Genomic DNA, 17924 nt, shown 5'->3' with positions numbered 1-17924 from the left:
GAGAGAGAGAGAGAGAGAGTTAGTTAGTTAATTTTGGCAGCTGGAGCTGCAGTTTTGGTATTGATCCAGGATTGAGCATATGCAGTCCCAGTACTCATGTGAATTGTGTGTCCTTCGCATTAGACAAACATTTCCATTATTATAGATGGGGCATGGGGGAGGGAGTTGGGCGGGGGAGAGAGATCCTTCAACAGACTGAATGTGCCTGTAAGCCATATCATATGTCCCTTAGCTTGCTTCCAAGATGCTTAACTTATATAAAGCAAGAGAATCAAGGTATCATAAGACATATGGATACATTTGATTTTTATTTGTGTAAACTTTCATTTCCAGTGGAAAACTGGAAAAATAACAGCACAATCCTATGCATGTCTACTGAGAAGTAAGTTTCTCTGCATTCACAGGGCTTAGTCCCAGGTACGGGGATAGAGACTTGAAGTTTTAGTCACGTGCTTTGTTACTGTGAAGCTCCCTTTCCACCTGGGGACCAACAAGTCATCAGAGGTATGACAATCCAGCTGAATGTATGTGATGTTGCCTTGCTTAATGCCATTCAGCTACCGGATCTCTTCAGTTGGCTCAGCTGTAAATAATAAATCCTTATGACTTCATATTGTGAGCCTCTCTCATACCATTTAGGCTGATGATGAGGTGGAGTAAATGCTAAGAAAGAAAGAAATGTGAATCTGCAGTGCAGGTCACCACCACCACATTGCATTGATACCCTGCCTTTCTCCCTCTTTGCAAGAAAACCATGGCTGCTTGCATAGCCTTCCACTCCATTTTATATTCACAACAGACCTGTGAGGTAGGTTAGGCTGAGTGTGAAAGATTAGCCTAAAGTTACCCAGTGAGCTTCATGGCTGAATGGGGACTAAAACCTGAATATCCTGGGCTCCTAGTCCATACTACCCACCGTGCCACACCAGTGTAATTGGAAGTACATGTCTCTTTTGTCCAAGTCCAAATGAGTAGTCTTAGGATTGAGCTCGTATCTTTCAAAAAAGTGATTTTGCTTAATTTCCTTGCATGCATGCAGAGATAAGCAGAAATCTGCCTCTCGTCAGTGGTATTGCTCCGTGGCAACAAGTCACCTCTGACCTGGCAACCCCAAGAATGAGATCCCTCCAAATGTCGTGTCCTTCACAGCCGTGCTCAAATGCTGCAAACCAAGGCTGCAGCTTCCTCTATGGAGTCAGTCCATCTCATTGTTAGCCGCCCTCTTCCTCTTCTGCCTTTGGCTTTCCCTAGCAAGATGGTCTTCTCCAGTGGGTTTTGCCTTCTCAAGATGTGCCCCAAGTACAAAAGCTTCAGTTTTGTCTGTTTTTGCTTTCAGGGAAAGTCCTGGTTTGACTTGAGCCAGAACCCACTTGTTCATCTTGCTGTTGGTCCAGAGTATTGGCAAAGCTCTCCTTCAGCACCATGTTTCAAAGGTGTTGGGTTTCTTCCTACCAGCTTTCTTGACTGTCCAGCTTTGCCACATCATACACAGGATCAGGATTAAAATAGCGTGGATTATCTTGGGCTTCATCTCCAGTGAGACATCTTTATATTCAATTATCTTGATGATCTGTTTTACTTCCTTCACTGATGTCCTTCTAAGTCTCAGTCTTCTTTTGATTTCTTGCTTGCAGTCTTGATTTGAATTAATGACTGAGCCAAGGTATGGGAAATCTTTAATGATTTCAGTTTCTTCATTATTGACAGTAAACTCGTGCAATTCTTCCGTAGTCATGAGTTTTGTTTTGTTGTTTTTTAATGTTCAGTTACAATCCTTCTTTTGCACTTCTTTCACTTTCATAATGAATAAGTTTATTGCTGCTTTCAAGAATATTGTATCATCTGCATAACTTAAATTGTTGCGGTTTGTCCTGCAGATTTGCACTACTACTTCCTCTGATCCCAAATCAGCTTTTCTAATGAGATGATCTGCGTACAGATTAAACAGCCAGGTGTTAAGATACATCCTTGTCTGATACCTCTGACTAGAGGAAACCATTCCCTATATTTTGTCCTAACAGTAGCATCTTTTCCATGTTCCAGGTTATTCATCAGGATGATCAAGTGCTAAGGCACACCCATTTCTTTCAGGTCCTTAGCTTCTGATCCACACAGTTTAAGGCCTTGGTGCAGTTTTCCATATTTGTTGGATTTTTTAAGGATTTCCAATGTTATGCAGCTTGCAATAGTTCAACTGATGCCATGGATGCTTTATTCCTTTTAAGTGCTTTCAGGCAGCTTTCACTTCACTTACCAATATTTCAAGTTCTTCCTCATAAGATTTCTGTTGAAGTTGTCTGTCATGGTTTTTTTCTTCTTCCGTATAGTTCTCCTCTATATTGTGTCTGTCTTCTCTTTATTCCTCTTTATTTCCTCCTGGTCAGATAGTCTTTTCCCCTGCTGGTCTTTTAGTATTCACAATAAAAGTTTGAATTTCCCCTTGATTTCTTGGATCTTCTGGAAGAGGTCTCTTATTTAACTTTTCTTGTCTTCTGTTCATTTGCTCTGGTCACTGTAACCGTTCTTTTTGACTGCTCATGGTTGATACTGAAAAGTTGCATTTAGTAATCTGACCATATTTCTCTCACCTTTTGCTTTTGCTTCTTGCCTGCCTTTAGCAATTGTCTTACTCTGTCATTCATTTATGGTTTTTTTTTTCTTTTTTCTGCTGAAATTGTTCTTTTCCCCCTAACAATGTCTCTGGTTTCATTATACAGTCCTTCTGGCTTATAGTCAGTCGAGTTCAGTACTGCAAATCTATTCTTTATGTGGACTTTACATTGCTCAGGAATGTTATATAAGTTGTGCTTGGCACTGGTTTGTGATACTAAGTGGGTATTGTCAGTACCAGACTCTGCTCCAGGTCTTCTTTTGACAGTGAGAATACAATTTCTTCACCTTCTACTTCCAATTACATAGTCTATTTGATTTCCATACTGGCTGTGTGCCAATGTTCATGTATACAAGTGTCAGATCAGTTACCAGAAATATGCATTTCCTCAATAAACAGATTGTTGGCTTCACAGAATACTCTGAGTAGTTCTGTGCTCTGTTGCTGACACCTGGACCAGATTCCGCCACGGCACGGGGTTCTGCTTAGTTTCCTATTTTGATGCTTCAGTCGTCTATGATGATTAGCATCTCTTGTCTTGCTGTCAGTGTTTTCTTGGATACCTGCGTGAAAGTTTTTGATTTCTTCTCTTCAGCATCTGTTGTTGGAGCATAGACTTCAATTATGTTGATAGGTTTTGCAAGAATTCTGTTTGATATGATTCAGTGGGACTTGGCATTACAGCCACTTACTGCCTCTGCTACATCTTGCCTCGGAAAAAGAGCAACTCTATTTCTTCTGCATTTGTCATTTCCAGAATACCAAATATATCCCAGTCCGGTCCAATTTAGTTCACTCACACCAAGTATTGCAATATTTAAATATTCTTTTTCTTGCTTTTGGTTGCCAGTTTGCCTTGACTCATACTTGCCGCATTCCAACCATATGCATTGTGCGGCTCTGGACTTTATTTTTGCCTCTGTGCATGCCAGCCACTAAACTTCCTTTCCCTTTGATTGAGTGTATCTCTAATGACAATATCCATACTTGTCCCTCTCTCTTCCCTTGTAGCAAGTTGGGTGCATTTTGACCCGAGAGTCTCATCTTCTAGCACTATTTCTTGTTTAATTTTGTATTATTTCATCATAGGGTTTTGAAGGTAAGACAATTCAGAAGTGGTTTACTCCTGCGTAATACCAGCCAGAGTTAGCTAGCTTGGGCATCATTGCCATTGTCCACCAGTGTCGCCTTCAGTTACTGCTGCTGCTGCCCAGTAGTTGCTCTTCGAAAGTTTCTCTTCCTCCATCACCACTAGAGAAATCCTTCTCCTCTGTGGATACAACCTTGAGTCCTAAAGATGGTGGGTGCATCTTACTCTGGTGTCACAGCTTTGACCAGGGGTGGCTAAACTGAGGCCCAGGAGCTGCATGCAGCTCTTCGAGTTTATTGTGCGACTCACCACTCACCGCCTGGGGTGCTCTTGTGCACCCACTTGCTGCTCATCACCCGCTGCCCCACCCGTGGGTGCCTGCTGGCCGCCACTGCCCACGATTGCTCCCTTGCAGCTCTCAAAACATCCGGCATTTACCGTATGTGGCTTTGCTTGCTATAGGATCCAGTTAATATGCATACTTGTTCAGGAAATGCATTAGTTTCAAAATATGTAACTTGATTTAAAGTAGTTATTTAAATGAATTCTATTTGCCTTAGTGATTTCAATCAACTCACACTGAGAGATCATCAAAGATAATGCTGAAATATGGCACTAATATTTTCAGGATGTCCCTGTATCCTTTTGGGGAGTTTATGTTGGAGTATTTTTAGAACATGCTGTGGTCAGGAAACACTGTCAACCTTATTTTTCACACATCGAAAGCGGGTGTTTTATCTAGGACTTTCGTTTTAGGTACAGCCCTCAGTACAGTATAAAAGAGAAGAGAAATTTCCATTAGCAAATGCTGATCTCCCTTATGGGTCAGCAGCTATGGCTTCATCTTGAAGGATGTGATGTAACAAGGAGTTGGAAGGGTATCCTTTTCCTTACCTAGTGGTGGACCGATGCAAGTGCAGCAGTAATTTGTGTGGCTTGTGCAGTGAACTTGCAGCACTGGACCAAACTGAATCACATACCGGGGGGAGGCTGACAAAGAGGGCCTGATCTGTGTCTGAGAAAGGGTTCAGCAAGAGTGGGGGGTCCCTGGGCCCCAGCCCCTGCTGGATTACCTCATCAAAGGCATTCAGGGGGCTTAGAAGCCTGGGGCTTGATCTGTTTTTCAGAGGATGTTTTTATTGTGGGTTGTATATTTATGCCTAATTACGTTGTTGAGATGAAAAGTATGCCAGTATATGAGAACCAGTGGAGCCCTGCTCAGATTTCAGTGGCATTAGGCAATGTTAAATTACTTAAAACCACAATGTGAGGACACTTCCTTCTAATTGCTATTGTTGCTGCTGCCCTTGTTATTTCAAAGGAACTAAATCACCTTTCCCCAACTTGGTGCCCTCCGGATGCATTGGCCTGCAACAGTAAGCATCCCCAGATGGCAAGGCCAGACTGGCTGGGCTTGATGGGAGTTAAGGTCTGACACATGGGCTGCGGGAAAAGACTGAGCTAAAGGACAGAGAGCATCTCACAACCCATTTTCTGGATTTCTGACAAAACCTTCACATCTGTTGATCTCCTAGGAATCATTTTTGGCATCTGAAGGGTAATCACATTAAACTTTTCCTCACCGAGATATAAAAATAGCCCTTGTTGTTTCTGAACTTTTGCTGACTTCTGTGAATTTTCTACTGCTGCTTTCTGCAAACTTCAACATTGCATTTATGGAAGTTGAACCAAAGCCAAAAAACACTGAAAATTGACAGTGCTTCCACTTTGCCTTCTCCACCTGTCGGAGCTGGTATAACACACTTGGCTTGTTTTCATGATCAGTTGCCTTCCATGAATAATCCCTGGACAGATTCCTTATATGTTTTTTGCTTATGCAGTCAAGGTTCATATTAAATGCAGAAAAAGAATTATTCAGAATTATTAACCCTATCAAACATAGGTAGGTTTGGAATTCCATGTGGAAATCAGTTTCACAGTCTGGCAGGCAGTATTTCAAGGCAGTTTGGTCCTCTGCCTTTTTACTTGGAAAATATATTCAATGGGCCCTGCGCACTAATATGTGGCCATAGGTTTGTGACCTGATACTTCCGTTCCATGTAGCCTGGGATGGTTGTAGAGCTTAACTTGATAAGCATTGCCCAATTATTATTTTCAGATTCTCACTTCAGAACCTGAGTTTTGTGGTGAACCAGGGGGTCAGGCAAGGGTGGGAAGGCTCCAGCTTACTTTCATCACACCTGCATGAGCTGAAAATAGCTTGGAGAATGCAGCTGCCATGATGCCCTGTGATTTTCTCTTCTCACATCACACAGCGATACTTCCTTGCCATCTTTGTTTCTTCTCTCCCGATTCTGTCCCCTTTTCAGAGCCATATTGAGACACAGATTTTAACAAGTGTTAAGTCAGTGTTCCCCAACCTAATACCTTCCAGATGTTTTTGACTACCTGCTCCTATCACAGCTGGCTATTGATTATGCTGACTGGGACTGATGTGAGCTGTGCTCCAAAACCTCTGGAGGAAATCCATCTGGAGAAGGCTGCGTCAGGCTTCTTGTTTTCTGTTGCAGGCCTGGTCAGTTAAAACTCAACAGGCATCACAAAGGCACTGCTTAGCAAAGTTGTATATAAACCTCTCTTTCCTTGATTCTTTATTTACTGTAGTGATATAAAAAAACGTAATAGTTGATAATAGAACTGGAAGTCAGGGAGACTAACACAGAGAGGCAAATCATTTCTTCTGAATCCAAATGCTGGTTTCTGCCTCTGAATTTCTCTTTACTTCGCAGTGCTAAATGCAAATCAAGTGCTTTTACTATTGGCTTTTTTCATGGCTTTTCTACGCTTACTGAGTATGGGGCAAAATGGATGGTAGGAGAAGTTCATAGACGAAAGTGGCTTGTTTAGGCTTCTGCCAGCTTTCCTGATTTATCAGCAAATACATATAATCAAAGACAAACATTTAACAATGAAAGTGCCTTTGTCCACTGCAGTAGTTAAGTGCATGATGGTTTGGTTATTTTTGAAGAAATATTAATTTTGGGAGCTGGGCTACTGGAGCAGGGAAGTTGGAGGGAGGGAAAGGAAAGACCTGTGGGTTTAGCCCTTATATGCTGGGATGAAAATACGCTCAGAAGTAACATGCTCCTGCAGTTGTTTGGTGGTCAGGGAAAGGCAAGTGGCACATATTCTGGGGTACTTTTAATTCTCCATTTCAGGGCTTAGCCCTGGTATTGAAGAACTGACTCCCGGATTGAGGCCTGTTGAGTCTTGGCACAAATTAAATAAAAAGGGGGAGAAAATGGGAAGAGTTTGCCTGTAAGATAAAAGAGGAGGAGGGAGTGTTGTGGAGAAGGATGTTTTGTGTATGTGAAGGACAAGTAAGCAATGGGTTATCTGCCAAAGAACCCCTTCTCAGGTTGTAATTTGCTGACAGTAAAGTTAGAGTTAAGTCCTTATTTTCTAGCTAGAAGGGTGCTAGAGTTCCAGTCTATGTGTGGGATATGTTATCCTTCTATAAGCCTTGCTTTTCAATATGTTTTTATTAATTTCTTTTTCAAAATAAAGATAGATTCAAATAAGGAAATTATGAAAAATATCAATAATACATATTTAATTTTGTATTTTGATTCTCAATATTCCAAACCTATCTAATCTATCTCAATATCATATAATAATCTGTATTTTCTCTTTCCATGTAACAAGATATCCAATAAAGTAGATTACTGTACCTTAATGTGGACCTTAATATGGACATTACTATTGAGTACCATTGTACAGACCATTGCACAGTCAAAACTTTTGTTCTGTTAGTCTTACAGCATTTGTAAGTCTTGAGACGTACACCATATTCCGTACTCTTGCTGCCCAGTCTCTTTGAAAAAGGGCTACAGATGAATATTCCCGGGAATCCTCCATAGCAGAAGAGTGGGGCTTGTAGCAGAGGGGCTGACTTCCTTTAACCTCTGTTCTCCGCACTCCCTGCACACTACAGAGCTATGTAGTGGCTGAAGTTGAGGGGGAAGGCTGCCACAAACATTGGCCACTCACACACATTGGACACCGAGCCCTCCTGCAATGTGCAGTCTGTGAGGCTACCCCTTAAGGCTTGGAGGTGGCGCAGAATGCAGAAACTGGGCTTTTGTCAGGAGCTTCTCCTGTTCAGCAGGGCTCCTCTTTGCTGAGGTGGATGCATGGACACCTATTAGCTCCAGGCTGTTTTTGCTACTAGTGCATAAAACCCTAAACGCCTTGAGTCCATGAGCTCCTCTCTTACCAACTTGCCTGGTCATTGAGGACATCGGATGGCCTGCTCCTGGTGGTTCCACATGGACCTGTGGCCTGATAAGAAGGCATCCAGAGAAGAGCCTTCAGCACAGTGGGTCCATTTCCCTAGAACTCCCTGCCCCGCATCTTACTGATTTTGGTGCCTCCAGGAGTCTTTTTCTTTTCCCAGGAAGCCTTCCTGATCTAACCAGTCATGGTTTTATGGGCATTGTTTTATCTTTATTGTCCACTGCTCCAAATCTCTCTATGGGGATACAGAGCAGTATGCAATCCTTAGGAAATTAAACAAACAAACAAACTGCAGAACAGGACATGCTTGCAGGTCCTGCAGATCCTCTCGATACATTGCATGGCATGGGCTGCTGCTGTGCTGGATTCCACCAGGACAGGCCCTGTCCTTCCATGCAGCAGGGTACCGTGACCTGCTTCAGGTGGCACCATGACCATGGGGTAGAATGCTGGAATTGCAGGGCTGAATGGTGCAGGAAGGGCTTTGCAAGAGTTTGCTCCAGTGGGGACGCTTCAGCCAACAAAATGCCTTGAGCCAGTGTGGGTAAGAAATGAAAATGAAGTGATGATAACCTGGAAGAGTCCTGAGGAGAGGGCTGCAGATGCATACCAAGAACTGGAAGCAGGGAGACGCCTCCGTGGATTGGAATTCCAGAAGGGCTGGCAAGCGTGAAGGAGGTGCTTTGAAAGCTTTGGGATGGAGAACAAGTGCCCTTGTGATCAGCGTGCATATACTTCAGTGCCTGTTGAGCTGTTGAAGAGGGCCACTGGACCAAAGACCACACATTACAGTTCTCCAGACCTACATCTAGTTGAATGCCCCTGGTTTAGTGAGCTTGGACGTGGTCTCTGTAGCTTGTGCTGTGGGCGCCCTGACAGTGTGAGGCAAGCCTGAGAGGCTGCTTTCCCTTTGCAGCTGGCCCGGTCTCTGCCTTGTGACTCCCACAGTGCAAGGACTGCTGCGAACACAAGAGGCCCATTCTGCAGTGCTGCAGAGGGCAACAAAGCCCTTCAGAGAGGGGTCCTGCCAATGCCATAGTAGCAAGAGTGGCGTACACAGGCCAGCTTGGCACGTCCCCATTCATTTGGTCGAGTGACTCTTGAAAGGGTCATCAGGGGCCAAGCTGCCCTGTCATGTTTACTTCTCCTGGGTTCTCACCAGCAGTACCACCGCTGAACGGCACCCAGTCATAAGGGCTGCAGCAATGCCATGCTTTACTCTCTGTTGCTAGTCTTGAATATTAAAAATAGGAATATCAGTCCCAGGTTTGGTCCACTCCCTGAAATGATGAGATTTCTTTGGTGGGGCATCTTTGCTTAACAGTGAATTCTCTTACAAACTGGAAAAAATATATCTTGATTTGAGTAATCGTAGATAGAAGTTGTTGGTTGCTATAACAACATGAGCATATCTATTTGGGTGCTCACATGATCCTTGTTCCAGTTTCTAAATATAAGCCCAATCTCACACAGTATATCTGATGCCATGGAAACCAAATGTTCTAAAAAAGATGCAGGAAGAACTAAAATTTCAGCTATATGAAAATTGAGGGTGGTGGGGAAAGAGGAGGTTCTGTCTCACCCTGATATTCGCCCCGCTCCCTATCCCTGATTAATGCTTTCTCCGCTGTCTGTCCTCTCTTGGCTGCAGCCATGATATTGTGCAGGGTCCCGTTAACATGCCTGCTGGCCAGGCGTCAAGAGTGAGCTGGACAGTCCAGGGCAATGCCCAGCTCCCTGGCACAGTTCGCATCTGTAACCTCCTGAGGTGAGGAAATGACATGAATATTCATGCACAGTGTTCACTGCGTGGCAGCGCTGAGTTCACATGTTGTTGGAGGGTGGGCTGCCTTTGCTGCCGCCACTGCCAGTGAATGAACCGAGACGTGCCCATCCCATCGGCCTCACCTCCTCCGCTCACTCCCTGCCATCACTGCTTTGCCGCCCAAAGCACGGCATAGGTGCACCGCCCAAGCAGGTACGTTGCCCTTCTTGCACGCTGCGATCCTAGTTTCGCTCTCTGTCGTCTTCTCTCTCTGGGGTCCCTTAAGTGTGTGATATCAATGCAGAACGTTCTGTGCCCCGGGAGGGAGAAGGCATGGCTTCAGCACTCCTCAGACGGAAGGTCACAGCAGCTTTGAACAGGCTCGTGCAAACCTGCGTGCCCCAGTGAGTGTGGTGCCATCCCCTGGCGAGTGGCCAAGCTTCTCCCGACTTTGAAGGCTCCGAGGTGGATGCGAGTTATCCAGGGGCTTGCCAGCTTCAGCTTCAGGAGGAAGACTGGAGGATTGTGTGGCAGCTGTGCAGCTGAGCGGTGTAAGCCTTGCTTCTTTCTCCCAGTCTAATAGTCTCACCAGCACTTATTTGCCAAAAGTCTTTATTTTACTTACAAGTCTCCACGTATGCACAGACGCTGAACCCTCTCTGACATGCTTCACCCAGAGCTTTCCTTATGGATCCTTCTGTGTCTGACCCTGCAGGGAGGAGCGTTGTGGAAACAGGCTGCCTGTGCTTGTCCCTCAGAGACCCCAGTCGGACCACCCTGCGGCTGTGTTGGCGGATTATCAGGTCCAGCTCCTTAGGAGGCTGGAGTTCCCCATCCAATAGACTCCCCCTCCCTCAAGACGTTGCTCTTCCCTGTTCTCATGGGTGGGTTGACTGGGCCCTTCGGCTGCTTTTGAACTAATCTCTCCCATAGCAGGCACAAATGGTATGCAGCGCCTTGGACTGCACCTGAATTGGGACCATTTCAACACTCATCTCATCATCAGAGTCTGAGCTGCCTGCCCTGCCAGAAGAGGCTGCTTCCCCTGCATCCTCAGATTCTGAGCTGTCAGCCCCACCAAAATGGTCATGCAATCCTGAGGTTCACCAGAAAGCGCATGTATGACATCAAGGGACCACACAGGGACAAACTGGCCCCCTCTTTTGCTCTGCAGAAGCTCGGGCTATGGAGAACAACGGACACTGCTGCTGAAGGTGTTCACCATGCCTTCAGGCAGCAGCACCCAGCAAAACGTACTGCTTGAGATAAATGCTGGCCAGGAGTTGGAGGCTTGAGAGGTGCAGGAGCGGCAACTGCAGTTTTTGCTTTGTCCAGCAAGGTGGAGCCTTGGCTTTGAGTGATAGATCACAGCATCCATTTTGATTCAGAAGTATTGTTTGTTTGTTTGTTCACCAAATGAAATCCAACGGATTCGATCGCACACTCATAGTCTGCAGTACTCCTTCCTCCACGTTTCTGGTATTGCTACTTTAAAAATAAAATGGAAATTAGTTAAGTTGACAGTTTTTCAGTATAGTCATGCAAACTGGCTTCCTCTTGCAGCATGCCATGCAGTGTAGGAGTTTACTTACTCTGTTCTCCCTTTGTGTTTGTGGTTGGAATTTTTTCTCCCTCCTCTGCAACTGCAGATGGAAACAATTTTATACATTGGGTCATTTTATAGATTTCATGGATACATGGAACTATGTAGAAATGAGTAACCAGGTGATGAAGAGGTTTACCTGGTTTACATATTAAAATAATTTCTGTGGACTGTGCTTTGTTTACTTCAATGTGCAAAGTCAGTGGCTGTTTTCACACAGTGCAGCAAGCAACTCTGCATGGAAATCAAGTGATTTCTGCATTATTGTGGTTTCTAGCCTTCCTTTCCTCCCATGTTGGCACATATCCCATCAGCCACTATGCCTGAAATTCGATCCCAAGGTGCATCACTCCCTACCTATGTTGTTTATCTTTTCCTCATTGGCCCACACATAGAGCCTGGATGGCTGGAGTTGCTACTCTTTCCAGGGTTTCCGTGGTAGTTGTGTACCAGAACCATGGAAACCGTGATCCTGAGTGTAGACAATATGACAAGCCATGGTGATAAGGGGAAACCACAAAACTAACCATTGTTTCTCATCGTTGTTTATAAAGAACATTGTTTTACCATGGTGAAACGCCACTACTGGGCTCAGACAACATGATAGACCAACAGGAGCATAAAACTACCATGGCTTGTTGTATTGTCTGCACCCAGCCACTCTGTGCCTTGCCTCTACTACAAAGCCAGAGAAATAAGCCATGGTTTGTTATTTGATTATTGTTAGGGAAGCAGTATGGTCCAGGGGAAAGGTCCGGCTTTGCACATCATACTAAACTACAAAAACAAAGGTCTGTAATTTGTTTAGGCCAGGAATCTTGATCTTCTTTCAGCCTGAGGGTCAACTTCCATTGCAGGAAAGCTGCATTTCAGTAGTTAATGGGGCCAAAGGCAAAATTTCAGGGCACAAAATACCCCACATTCAATATATATTAACTTTAAAGCAGTTAAGCCTTAACAGAGGCATTGACCCAAACCAATCAAATGATTGGTGGTCAAGGGAAAGGGGAGGGGGCCAGGGAAAGGGGCTTGACTGCCTAGAGCTATTTGAACCCTAGGTCTGAGGTTTTGAACAGCTGGTCCAGTGTCTTCTGCTGTGGCAGTAGTGACCGGACGATGTTTATAAGCACAGTGTTTACCAGCACATCGTGACATGTATCCCTTGCCCCATTCTCACTCGCTAATGAGCATAAGTGAAAATAGTTCTTTCAAATCGGAGATGTGATAGAGCCCGCTACGAAAAACCTGCACACGTGGCAAGTGTTCCTTTTCCCATGGTCCCGTGCATACTCGGTTGGTCTGTGCAGGCTGTTTTACGGTTTATATGGAACCTACGCTGAATCTGCTATAGGGCAGGCACTCAACAGGGAGCTACAAGCAATCCCAGCTCTCTGATAAATGTATCAGAATGATGTATGTGTTCCAAACACCTGTTCCACTCATGCTTACAATTGTAGGTGTTGCATTTTTAAAAACACCATAACTTATACAGCACATAACATGTGAAAAGGCCATCAGACTAGCTGTTCTGGCTATTCGCAAGAGAGTGCTTCTTGAGGGGAGATACTGCCATAGGAGGCCTATAGAATTTTGACCTTATAGGTTTGCTTGTAGCCTTTGATTCAGACTCTATGAAACTTTTTCAATCTGGACGTTCCAGAAAATATGCTCCCTTTGCAGGAATTACGGTCCTGAATGCACAGATGTTTCCTTTCTAGGTCCCCTCTTTTCTAATGGGAGCTTCCTGCTGAGTCTAAATGAGAAGTGGTTTTTTCTCTGTTGAGCAAGGCTTGAACTTTCATCATGGAGGGGCATCCTTCTCCGGATGGATCAGGAAGTCATGTGAAGCTGTTTCCGTGGGCAACATTAATTTGAGGATTCAGCATATGCCGTGCCAGTCATCACCATGGGTTCGCCGGTCAAACCCAGTAAAGCAATGGTTGTGTAGAAAGATGTATTTTACCTTTACAAAGGGAGATTTTTGTTGTTGTTTGTGTTGACTTTCTTATGAAGAGCTAAGCTAAAAATGTTGTCCTTCCTAGGAAGAACTAGAATCCCATGTCAAAAACTCCGGGCCAGAGAAAATTTAGGCAACCATCTTTATGGTTCACTCACTTTTCATAACTATGACAATTCAAACTTACTTTTTGCAAGGTATGGGATTTTCTTTTTTATTTTGGTAAAGACTAGGATAGAGGAAAGCAAGTGGATGATTGGCACCCTGGGGACAGAAGGTGCATCAAAGAAGGTGGGCAGGCTTTGAGAGATCAGAGCAAGGGCATGCTTTTTACCTCTGCAAGTCCAGTTGAGTCCCCTCTGGCCTGAGAAACTGTCTTCATATTTTCAAGTTTTGCTAGAACAAAATAACAACGGCATAGGTTAACTCAAATTGATAACCCCTTTTTATTTTACTTGCCTCCTTGCATTTGTATCCTCCAAGGAGCTGGGCAGGTAATCTTAACAGCCTTGCCTGGTAGAATAGGTTAAAATCTAGTGACCCCATCAGCCTCAACAACTGATCAGGGAGTTGAAACTGGGCCTGCCTTGTCAAAATCAGAAACCATATCCAAAGCATCACACATGGTGCTTAGTGCAACCTATAGCCCTACAGGCTTCCAAGCTTCCTTAAACAAGCTAACAGCCAGTGCTTGGTTTGCTACAGAAAGAACAAAATTCTCTCTGAGTGTCAAGAAATTAATTCCCCTAACCTGTCTCTTATTTCGTGAGTGCCAGCAATCTCCAGACCGCCCTCCTGGTCTTGACTTTCCACTTCCTGCCACAGGCACACGCTTCTTTTGCCCTCTTTTGCTTTGGTTTGCTCCCCTTTGGTTTGCCATGTTCAGCCTCCTCCACTTTTCTCCCTTCATGTGGGCAGAGCTCAGTTGCCAGGGGTCTTTCTCTCTCCACTTCCACCAACTCAGAGGCCTGTTGCCACCCAGTCATGATGGGTGTGGACAAAGGCACAGTGAGGGATGGAGCCGCACAAGCCAAGGAGACCATTCTGGCTCAAAATCAAGCTGGCTGGTGAGGAGAACAGATAGCATGGTGGCATCGTGGGGATCTTTTGTGGGAGGGGTGCAATAGTACCTGCAGGCCTTACCCTGGGGTTCTTAAGTGTAGTTAACACCTAATGAGAGGGCAGTTTCTTTCCCTCCTTATCCACTCCCAACAGTGTCAGATTTGCAAATGTATACCCCAGCATTGACAGCTGCAGTCAGGAGGCTATTCCACAGCTGAATGCTACTTCTCCTTACTTGCCTCTGCCTCACCTCACTTGGCAGGGTCATCTGGAGCAGGATATCTGAAGAGGTTCTTCAAGTTTGAGTAGGTATATGCAGAAGCTGACCTGTTTGGTTTCTGTAAATGGCAGATGGGCAATCTCGGCAGATCTCAAAAGCTCTCACATTTTTGGTGATTTGGCCTTTGAGTTTCCCACCTGAAATAGTATACTAGAGTTGGGCAATGTGTGACCCTCCAGATGTTTCGACCTGCAAGCACTGTTGTCACTCACTATTGGCTATGCTGGCTACGGTAACGGAAATTGTGGGCAAAAGCATATGAAAAGTCCCAAAATGTCCACTGCTGTATTACAAGAAAGTAGATTTGGGATATTTGCTTTTGCTTGTTGTATGGCTAAAAGATGTGTAATGAAATGTGTCCTTGATGATATGATGGCAGTTTATTTCCTTGATACTGTTGCTTGAGTAGTTATGGGATAGAATCAGCACCAGAATTTGTTCAGGGAGTCAATTCTTGGTTATCTTTGTTGAGGACCCACTTTTGCTGGTAAGTAGCTGCTTCATGTTGGACGGCTGTTTTTAAGTAGGGAGGGAGAAAATGGGCTGCTCTGTCTTGTAGTTGTTCTAAAGTTTCCAGTGGAAAGGCACTAGATGTTCGGAATATTTTACAGTACGCCATTTGGGACTACTTCATTTGGGACTTTGGGACTTTTTTATGGTATAAACACACATTCCTCTTGTTTTTAGCTAGTACACACGGACCACTCATTGTATGGTGACAGCCAAGTAGATGTTAAAGTGTGTTCCCCATGGCGACCATAACAAATAAGCTGGCTCTTACTAACACCGGCTATTTTATATTAAGTCTTAATCATGTTTTGGGTATCTTCACATGGCAAAATTGGCATGGTGACAAAGTGATTGTGTATTGATTTGATCCAGAAAATGCCTGTGTTGTTTCTTCTGCCCAAATGTCAGACCATTCGAAGCAGGAGCAGGCAACCTCTCAGACCCATGAGGACATTTGGCAATTTGAGAAATTGTCCCTCACAAAATAGTTCTCATGGGAAGTGTTGCAAAGGACAAGTAGCTGGCTTAAGGACTGAACACAAGGAAGAGGGTGGGCTCTGGGCCCCCAACACATTCAGCAACTCACTGGGGGCCAGTTTTCAGCACCATCGGAAAGCAATTTTACAGCAATCCCAGCTGGCAATAAAGGCATGGACTTTTTTTCTTAAAAAGATTGAAGAGGTAGAATACCTTGTTGAACACCAGAAATGGTGTCTTGCACTACACTGCAATCTAAAACAAAAACATTAAAAGCATTAAAACACCAGAAGAAAGAGAATGATTGTCACTTGTTTAAAGCCTGGAAAAGCATAGCTTTCACAATAGATTTCTAAAATGTGGAGACTGTCACTAATCACAAGGTACTGTTGTACAACTGTGTGTATTTTGTGAATGTCTGAAATTATGATATTCTAGCTATTATCTTTGCAACTACCCATAGGTTATTGTTTTCCTTCACCGGTCTACCGATATAGTATCGTTAGCATTCTCTGGACGTGTGAGGAATTGTCAGCCTCCTGGTGTTGTTGATGATGACGAGTTCAAGGTTTGGACAGTCAGTGTAATGCAATATACTTCTGATGTGGTTGGAATTGTAACAAAAGAGTGGTTATGATAAAAAGATGGTTTTCTTGAGCAAATGCACATATTTTATTTATTGCACCTAGCTGCATGAAATGGATGGCATGCTAAATATAAAATCAGTTGTGAAGCAACTGACAGTCTTTCCCCAAAGTGTTGCTCAGCCGATTAGCTTCCAAACCTTTTTCACATGAAATCGGGTATTCTGCCAGGGCTGAAATACTCCTTTCCATTCCCCTTTGTGCAGCTGCTACTTTTGTGACTGCTTTTTTTCATCCTTTCCTGTTACCCTCCTTTTTGTGTTTCTAGGATTGTGATTCCAACCAACTGGGGATCACAGCAGCATAATACCAGCCTGGCTATGTGATGAAATTATGAAGTCAGTTCACACAGGGGGCAGAAAGCAGTGTTCCTGGTCTAGATTCTGCTCTTGTTCACAACCCCCGAAAAACTGCAGAAAGAGGAGGCACATGCTTTGTTGGGGCAAAAATTACTCAGGGCTCCTCCCCCTCCCTTCAAGTCAGCATCAAGAAGTACAGCTCATCCTATATGTGCCAGATCTGACATTCTCGCAGTGCCTATGTGTTTTCTGAAATGGCTTTATTTTCGGTGCTGAATGCAAGTTAGGTCAATCTGCGTACAAAGGGTTGACTTGATAGAGGTTCAGGGAAAAGAGTTCCTCAGAGAGACAGAAAAGGGACACAGAAGGTCAAACAGTTTGGGATTGAACCAAGAGAAGCTTGTCAAAGCAGTCCTTGTTTGTCCTGCCTGTGTATGGAGAGCACTTGGTCAATGGCACAGACCCTCGCTTTGTGCTCTCCATCACCTACGCAGACATTTGAAAGCTGGCAAGGGAAAAAGCTTTCCAGAAACTTCACATCTGGAAAGCCTCTAGAATGGACCCCTTTGATTTCCCAAGAACAAAATCAAGTGAAGGGAAGTGCTGAAGTGTGTTGACACACAAAGAACAACCCTTGCAGTGGTTGTTCTTCCTCTGAGTTTTAACATTGAGCACTGGCTCTTTACTTGCACACAAAGATCAGAACAGACACTGGGTAGTTTCCCAGCTCATCTCACAAAGAGGGAACAAGTCTTTGAGCAGCTCTGGTTTGCACTTAATGTCTACAAAGGACTTGGCAAAAGCACCCATGGTAAGATGGCATTATTTAAAGTAAAATATATTAAGGAATCCTTGAATGTTATTTCTCTAGAAGGTAAGGAAAGACTGTAGATCTGGGTATATTGATAAGAGCCCTGTGCGGTTTCTAAGAGGTGCTAGGTTTTCTAACCCAAATTTTAATGATAGCAGCAACAAAATGAACCCAGCCCAGTTAAACGAAGAAAGACTTGAGTGACAGGTTTTTGTGTGGAAGAACTGTGAACTCATTCTGTTCTAGTACTCAGAATTCTTGGACTCAGAATTCTTGAATTCTAAATACATATTTTGGTAGATTTCAGAATTCTAGCAAAAAATAAAATAAAATAGTAGATTTTGCAAGCCTGATGTTTGCCCACCCTTGGTTTACACCCTTCATCTTAAAGCTTACTCATAATTATATCTTTGGTTACCGCAACTCTCTGAACATTCTTTGATGCTTTGTGAATCTGGGAAAGGCAGAAGAACTTGATCAAGTTCTGAGGCTCAGCACTGCAAAACTCTTAGTGGTTTGGCCGAAACAAACCGGAATGTCTGAAGGGGGAGGATGTAG

General features: G+C 44.1%; 1 protein-coding gene across 19 annotated transcripts in view; it reads left to right on the top strand.

Annotated features, from left to right (window-relative positions):
• GAS7 (growth arrest specific 7) overlaps positions 1 to 17924 on the top strand; it is a 155161-nt gene that overhangs the window by 39446 nt on the left and 97791 nt on the right. For 4 of the 19 annotated variants that reach the window (XM_044453826.1, XM_044453824.1, XM_044453830.1 and 1 more), the window contains exon 1: positions 1320 to 17366. The exons of 14 other annotated variants lie outside the window; for them this stretch is intronic. In XM_044453826.1, coding sequence (XP_044309761.1) covers positions 17334 to 17366 — 33 coding nt within the window. In that variant the 5' untranslated portion in view covers positions 1320 to 17333. Of the gene's footprint in view, positions 1 to 1319; positions 17367 to 17924 lie in introns of those variants that run through there. One more of the 19 variants, XM_044453825.1, reaches the window with a different exon arrangement.

This window comes from Varanus komodoensis, unplaced genomic scaffold (assembly GCF_004798865.1).
Source record: "Varanus komodoensis strain SLA01 unplaced genomic scaffold, ASM479886v1 scaffold7_1, whole genome shotgun sequence".
NCBI lineage: Eukaryota > Metazoa > Chordata > Lepidosauria > Squamata > Varanidae > Varanus > Varanus komodoensis.
The sequence above is the reverse complement of the archived record's forward strand: the minus strand, read 5'-3'. Positions and strand labels throughout refer to the sequence as shown.